Source organism: Eptatretus burgeri, chromosome 2 (genome assembly GCF_056783735.1).
Source record: "Eptatretus burgeri isolate ZD-2024b chromosome 2, Ebu_testis_v1, whole genome shotgun sequence".
Taxonomy (NCBI): Eukaryota; Metazoa; Chordata; class Myxini; order Myxiniformes; family Myxinidae; genus Eptatretus; species Eptatretus burgeri.
Genome location: NC_140962.1, coordinates 72,610,890 through 72,618,995, shown reverse-complemented (window position 1 = coordinate 72,618,995; position 8,106 = coordinate 72,610,890). Strand labels below are relative to the sequence as shown.

Below are 8,106 nucleotides of genomic sequence, written 5' to 3'. Positions count from 1 at the left end.
AGTATTTTGAAACTCGACGATGATTCATGCTCGGAAAAGCAATTAATTCCAACTCTGCTACTGCTGCGGATTATACCGTCAGGGATTAGAACAGAGTTTGAAATCCGCGAAAACATCGTCTGAAATCCAGTTATTAAACAGGAAATGCACCCGAATGTACTTTCTGTGTTCTTCGATGCAACTCTTGTAATTCTGTGTGAGAAAGAGTGTTTTTAAATTTACATGTAAATCAGGAATTTAACGTTTCGTCGTTTTCGCGGACACTGGTCCCTTTCGGTCTCTTGTGGTGATTGGATGCAGCCACATTATTATATTTTCCTCTTGTGTTTATCTTGGGTGTGGCTCGATGTCGTCCAATCGGATGTAAATACCCAAAAATATCAACAACATCAGCAAAGGTCTGACGTGTTTTGTATGACGGGAAGCTTGCGGTTCACTCGCACGTAGCGAGTAACCTAGGTTACCAGGCGACGTGGTGGTGCAACTATGGCTTCGTGTCGAGCTTCGGTGTTTCACGGATTGCGGTAAGAGATATGTCGATCCGATTCATTGTTGTACATCTCGAGTACAATCCACAAGCAGCGCACTCCGGAAACCCTCAAACTGAGTGTGTCCACCCGCGTGCCTTTGACAGGTTGTGTCGCTCTCTCTCTCCTCACTCGGGTTCCCGATACTACAGCATTGCTCAGGTAAAAATCAAGTACAACAATGACCTGGTCCTGCAGTCCCAAGTTCGGCCTTCACCACGGGGTTCTCGGCCTGGTGGTTGCGAATGTGGCTGCGATAGCAAAGGAAGAATATGTGGTTAAAAACATGAACTTCAAGCCTGTGTCGCAGACACGGAAATAGTGTGAACTTTGTCCCAGTTTTTACGAACTGATTGTTTTTTTATTTTTACAATGAGCTGAAGCTCGTGGTGGAGTTTGGACATCAATCACGTGCTGGACAAAGATATTTTTAGACTGTGTGCTTCAATATGAATTGCAAGGACATAAATGAGGGTAAGGTGAGGGTGATGCTGGTGTTGTAGTTGATGTTGGTGGTGGAAAAATAAAAGAAAACCCTGACTATCAAAATACTCCGCAACACATGAACATTTAATTACCAATTAAACAAGGGACGGGACCCTAACTAAAAACACGTACTTACCGATATAGCTGTTCTATCGGACCTGTATATTGAGTGCTCATGGCTTCCAGATTCGTAACTATGTTATATATTGTTGCGGGCCGGGGGTCGGGGGCGAGATCGACCACTAAGTGGGGAAAGCTTGCATCATCTCACACCAAACTCCCCGGAATTGTAGGCCTTTGCTTGGATAACTCCACGAGCCAGCGGGTCCTTTAACCGACCGTGGAACGCCAATATCTTGACCGCGTGGCATGGGGTTATTTTGTGTCGATCCAATGTACCTAAGTAACCACGCGGTCTCAGCTACCGGGGATCCACGCCCTCGGAACGCCTGGCCGCACCGGATTCACTCTACCGGCAGCGGTAAAATTACACCTACCGCCTACCACTCTGCCACCCACCTTTCCGGCTCGGATGCAGTCGAGCGGGCCTGCCCAGGACATCCCGGCTACAGTTGTCCGATTACCGGGGATAAACCCCGCCTAAACTCAGATCCGAACCATGCTGGACCAATGCAAGAAGGGACGGAAATGGACTGGGAACATTTCTGTGATTATTTATTTCCAGTAAATGAAGACACAAAGCAAGACTTAACGTGAATATGCAAGCAAGGAATATTTACAATGATCCAAAAACACTTATTCAGTTCTACTAAAAGACGGGCCCACACGCAGGCCCACACGCTGACACACACACAAATTAAAAGAAACCCAGAGTTCTTTATTGGACCCTCGCAGCCGAGGAGAGAGACAAGCTGGGGATCAGAGTTCGGATGGGTACCTGGCCATCAGAGAAAGGGGGTACTCCGTGCTTCGGCACCTGACAAGGTTGCTGGTTTGATCCCCAGTCACACGTGTGGGACTCGAGGTTCGTGGCTGAGCTCGTGTGGTGAATGGCCGGGGTCCATGGAGGGGGGCGGGGTCGCTCTTTCTTTCCTTGTAGAGGGCCAGCGGAGACACGTTCGCCACCTTGAAGACCTGCTCAACCCTCGTAATGACCACTGTTACCACCCCTTCGTAACAGCCTTCGTAACTCCTTCGTAACAGCAAAAACCCCTTTCGTGACAGCAAAAACCCACCAAAACTCTGCTCTCAGAGAGTGCTTGGGGATTTTTTAACCTCCCTCAATGGGGAGGGGCCCTTGGTGAAACTCACCTCGGTCTGCTTTTGATTGGACAGGGTCCTACTGCCCACCCTTCCGGGGCAGGGCCTTGGCCCCTGCCGGGAAACCCCAATCACTCTTCGACGCTGGTTCATACTTGACGAGTAACAGTATCAACACTGCAACGGCCCCTGCCGGGAAACCCCAGCCACTCTTCCACGCGCGTTCGTACTTGTCAAGCAACAGTATCAATTTTGCAAAGGTCGTCGTGAAAGAGTTACAACGTTTGTGGGAGCCGAGAAACCGGAACCGCGAGATATTGCCTTGGCACGTCAGAGTGCGAGAAGGCACCTGGTTGGTGGTGGATCGTGATGGGCCGAGGGGTCATGCAGATGTGATGGTTGTTGGATGGCTTGTTCGATGTCGCTCCGCACGCCTTTGATTCTCCCACTCGACAAAAGGAAGGGGATCTGACTACACACATACTTAACGACATAACTGACTTTTGGGACATCTGTATGTTGAATGCTTATGGTTTCCAGATCCGTAACAATATATTGTGTGTATGTATTGTGTGTATGTATATATACTGGATAGTGAAAACTTTCAAATCAGAATTCCTTTAAACCGAACAGTATTCGGATGACAGAATTTTTCAGATTTTCGAATATGAAACATTCATTCATGGATGGATGGATGTATATGAAATCGAGGCTCATGGAAGAGCGATAACATTGAATGGATCAGGATTCAACAGAACAAAAGGAGATATATATATATATATATATATATATATATATATATATATATATATATATATATATATATATATATATATATATGTAAATGTAATGAGTGAGAAGTGTAGGGAATGGGAAAGCAGCATGAGGGGACAGAAACGAGGGGGTGGGGGGGGCAGTGTGAGGTGGAGAGAAACAAGGGGGGGGCAGTGTGAGGGAATGGGAAGGCAGTGTACCAGGGCATCACTGGGGCGATAAAACGTGCCAAACAGCAACGTTTACTTTCTAACCAGTGTTCGATATAAAACTGGGCAGTAGCATTTAAAAGTCAAAACTCATGCTATTTGGTAAAGGTGTGTGTGTGCTCCATAACTCCAAAACCATGAAACCTAGAAGCCTCAAACTTCGCATGCATACTAAGAAAAATCCAAGGACAGTCCATGAGCCAAACATCAAAAATGAAGTATTGACTACCAAATTGAGGGACAAAAAGCCACTATGCTTTTCAGTTACCTTGATGTCTGTAGAGTATGGAATCGTGTGATGGACGCTTCTCATGCCCAGCTGAATGGTATTTTGGCGGCCATTTTTTCAATGACCTTGATATATGTCAGTAAATTGGCCATATCACAACAATGGCTTAACATAAACACATGATGTCACATTCATATGATTCAGTATAAAATTCTGCATCTTTTGGTGTGTATTTTGTTCAGTAATGTTAATTACTTTTTTATTTATGAACACAAATGTTGTGAAAAAGTCACGTTTTTTTAATCATTTTTTTCACCTATAATCACCATATATATCAAAGTTGACTTATTTCAGGGTATTTATGCATTACTTGGTTATTGAACATTAATATTAGTGACATGGAGTCCTAATTATACCATTGTTTCACTTTATATAATTAAGAATTGAATCAAATATAACGGCCAATTGCAGTGTGTTAGTCATTACGTTTGTCCAATAATATCAGTGTAATTTCTGTTCAAGATGCTCACATAAGATGTAACTTATATAGGTAAGCATTTTTTACACCTTTTTGGATATGTTCACAGCATCAATGATGATACCTTTACATTTTCCCCTGCTAAACAGGTCTATATAAAAATATGAACAAGCTACCACTTTTGCAGTATCAGCTGTTTTATATTTTGATTATGTTTCACCACATATTGTACATCTGAATAACATGATATAGACTGTAAGAATAATTCTAATTGATTTTTATCAATTATTTTCTTGCATGAAATTAGTTTATTATAGGAATGCTAAACAGCATATTGCCAGAATAGAAAGTACATGTATATGAGATTGCTATTAATCATCGTCTTCACTGTCACACATATCTGCTGCATCCTGGTAGTGGTCATCACTGTCTTCATCAACCATGTTAGCACATTCCATAAGCTTACATGCTGCTGTACACTTGATTCCATTCAACATGCATGTGCATTCTGATGGTCAGCATGCTCGAGTGCATCTGCATGAAATTAGATCTGACCATTTCAGGTGCTGGTGAAGTGGTCATCCAGTTGATCATCAGAGATCCGTCCTGACATTTGGCGCAACCATGACCCTCTGTAGGATCTGGAATGGCAGGGGAATTGTCTAAGCTCCTCCTCCATATTGCAGCCTGGTAGTTTTCCTGGCGTGTGTGTTGCAGGAGGGTATTTTCACATGGTGGCAGCTGGGCAGAGTCAATTTCCCCTCTGTGGCATCGGAAAATGTCATACCTCAGTTCATTTACTTCATGTACTTTGGAATTTCTGCTGTACAGTTTGCAAGTGAACTCTTGAATGGTATTAAACACTTCTGAAGACAAATCCCATTGGCTTCCTAGTAAATGCATCCCTGTACTTCTCATTTTGGGTGATGAGTTTCAGTCCTTTCAACTTTCCCTGTCCTGCCAGTGCACTCACTGTGTCACAGCCAGTCCAAGGGTGAAGTCCCAACAGTGCATTGCACACTTCAACTCCAAGTGCAGTGGCTAATCGTGCGATGTTGACAAGCCTAAGACGAGTTTTGTTTCCACGCCTTATAAACATTTCACTGTTGATTTGCCTGCACAGACCAAGAGCAATGATGAACACATCTGTGTCATCTGCTATTGTGAGTAATGCAGGATAACTTGCTGAAGCATGCTTGGCATGTAATAAGAGCAGAGTGTCTGCTTCCTCTTGGTCTGATTTAAGAGCTTCTATCTCCTCATGGCTCTCTTAGGTGAACTTGATACATTTTTCACCACATGTGACAAACATTGTTTTGTTGCTAAGTTGTTGTCTTCGCTTGGAATCTTTCCAGCTGTCCACTAGAAACTGTATCAGGTGGTTCTTACTCTCAGCACAGGCCAATAACCTTCTCCAGTTTTTTATTTTATGTCTTGGTCGTATCTGACTAAAGGTTATTCCTTCCTGTGAACCGCGGTTGACACGTTCAGCAGATTTGATTGAGTGGTCTCTGTACACATCAAATACTACATCAATTCTACTACTTCATGGCTGGTATGGAGTATCTGTGCTAAAACACGATCAGACAGCTCAGCAAAGGTGTGATTCTCTCCATGCATCTTCTGAATGAGCCCCATTGCATCAATCAGTGTAGCATTTGGTTGAGGAAGTTCTTCAGTGGCTGATACTTTTATCTCCAGATGCTTTGTGATGACAGCTTTATTGGTTTTCTTCACTGTACCATCACAATTTGCAAGTGCCCATGGCAGATGACCAAGAGGGTGACACAAAACTTTGCACATATTTAGTTTTCTGTTCTGGGCAATGAGGATCATGTTGCTAAACAATCTCCTATCAGCTCTCAAGATTACTTCTTTAGTTGATCCTTTCACTGGCTTCTTATTCACTGAAGAAAACGTTTTCAGCCTAAGTTTTTTTTCAGTGTGTCATAGAACCCTTCACCCTTCTCAAGTCTCTGCACCCTGAAATTCTGGTGGGCTTCTTCTCCTTTCTCCTGTGCCTTGAAAATGTTATTCGATATTTCAGGAGTGGCCACTGCTCCAGTGGACAGGTTAATGAGATCTGATGGATCCTGATGAAAAGGATTTGACCAATTGTTCTCCAACAGATCAACCATTGATGTAACATCAGACTCATCTCGCTTGATTCGTGAATGCTGTAAATCTGTATGACTAAGTCCTCCACATCTAGCAGATACATGTTCACGCAGTTGCCTCAATGCCATAGCTCGATGTTCAGCTGTAAGATAATACCTGGCAACAGTGTCTGGTTTCAGGCTGAAGCCACATGTTCCTCCTGCAGTCTGGGTGTCCTTATTGACAGTCTCTTCAGTTGTTTGATTCACTGCTATTCGACCAAATGGATTGAAGCTGGTTAGCTGAACTGAAAATCCACCCCCAACAAAGTGAGCATACAACTCTGGGCTTGTCTTCTGAAGTTGGCACATCTGGGCATAGTGGACTGGAAGATACCTTGCATAATTGGTTTTGTCCATTGCAAAACACCATGGAATCATTTTTCTGATACATGCAAGATGTAGTTGCCAGTCACCTTCTCTGTCGGCACGAAGAAGCCCAAGCAAAATTTTGATTTTTCATGTCATCCAAAATGCTGCCAATGGGCCTTTGTCAGTTTTCAGAACCTTTAAGTAAGCACTGAATATTTGAAAAATTCTGTTGCATGATTCATCAACTGCAGCATCATAAGTTGCTACACGTGTGTCATTACATAGCTTGTGGACTGCCTGGATGGTATGATTCAACTTTTCAAGATCTTCAACATGATTCTCTTCAAGCCAGTGTACAAAGCTTCTCCATATTAACCTCATCATTGCTTCATAGGTGAGTTTGTGGAAACGCACTGCCCGGTTGAACTGCTTTCCTTCAAGGACTTTATTTATAGATCCTTCAGCAATGACTCCTGCTTCCACAGCTAGGTCACGTAGCCCAGCATCTCCAAAGAGCTTGCCAATTATGGACACAAAGTTGCACATCACATGAAAATTTCTGAGCATCAGAACAATGCTTCCATATTTACCTGGATATTTCCAAGCCACTTCTGTTGCTTTGGCATATAGAGCTTGATCCATTACTACTGCTATGTTTTGGAGATGAAGCGACTCTTGGATATTTAGTGACTGATACATAATTTCTTGAACAGTTGCCATTTCTGTTGCTGGGGCATTTATAGTTGGTAGGTAACCCACAGTGTCTTGTGAAATTACAATATCTCTTCTGGTTTGTATATTAAATCCAGTCCATGAAGCGATCGTCTGATTGTGTCTCTTGTTCCCGTGCTATCATCCAAAGGTGATTCTTTTGTGAAGCTTTCAATGCTGCATTATTTTCAGGAAGTTCAGTCACTGGTAGTGATGGTGGTCCTTCTCGTTTTCCAGAGATATAATGAGGAAGCTGTCTCTCATTTGGATAGATTGATCTCCTTTTGTCTTTCTTGTTTACTGTCGTAACTGCTTTTTGTGGCTGACATGATGATGATCTTGGCTGAATGATTATGCCATTTACACGATGAGAAATTCCAGCTCCACTCAGTACTTCCTCCTGTCTATCTATGTTGTCAAATGACACTACAGTTGGGACGAAAGAATGTATATTGGAAGGAAGAGGGAAATTATCATCTTCTGCACTCTTTAGTTTTTCAATACATAGTGCAGTTTCAATCTCCTCTAAGGTGGAGTAAGAAGATGCATGTCCCAGCCAGTTCATGAATTTGATCAGTTCCACATTTCCTGTCAGAGTCTTTATAACCCATGGAATCAAAATATGCTTTGAGGTGATTACTTTGCCTGCTGATAAAGCTGTGACAATGTCTTGGGCAATGGACCATGAAAGCCTCTCATTACGGGAGGATGCTGCATTCTTACCATTAAGTAAGAAATTCAGGAACTGCACAAGACAATCAGGGAAGGATATGTATGTGATATTAAGTTCCTGAGGGTCAGGGGGCCAAGGCTGCTCTTTGATTCCACATTTTACTTGTTCATGTAAAAGCTGGGCTACTTGAGTTATCATAGATTTTCGATCTTGCTGCTTCACAAGAATGTCATATTCTTCCTTTAACTGAACATAGTCAACTGCAATGGAGTCCACTGTCAAGGTGTGTGTGTGTGTGTGTGTGTGTGTGTGTGTGTGTGTGTGTGTGTG

General features: G+C 43.0%; 1 protein-coding gene and 2 pseudogenes across 1 annotated transcript in view; 1 reads left to right on the top strand and 2 right to left on the bottom strand.

Annotated features, from left to right (window-relative positions):
* The first annotated feature begins 249 nt into the window (after nt 1-249).
* ACADVL (acyl-CoA dehydrogenase very long chain) overlaps nt 250-8,106 on the top strand; it is a 65,477-nt gene continuing 57,620 nt past the window's right edge. Inside the window, exons 1-2 of the mRNA XM_085869808.1 lie at nt 250-524; nt 635-689. Coding sequence (XP_085725934.1) covers nt 487-524; nt 635-689 — 93 coding nt within the window. The 5' untranslated portion in view covers nt 250-486. The remainder of the gene's footprint in view (nt 525-634; nt 690-8,106) is intronic.
* Nucleotides 4,286-6,392, bottom strand: LOC147032313 (uncharacterized; annotated as a pseudogene).
* On the bottom strand, nt 5,468-7,974 carry LOC147032312 (uncharacterized; annotated as a pseudogene).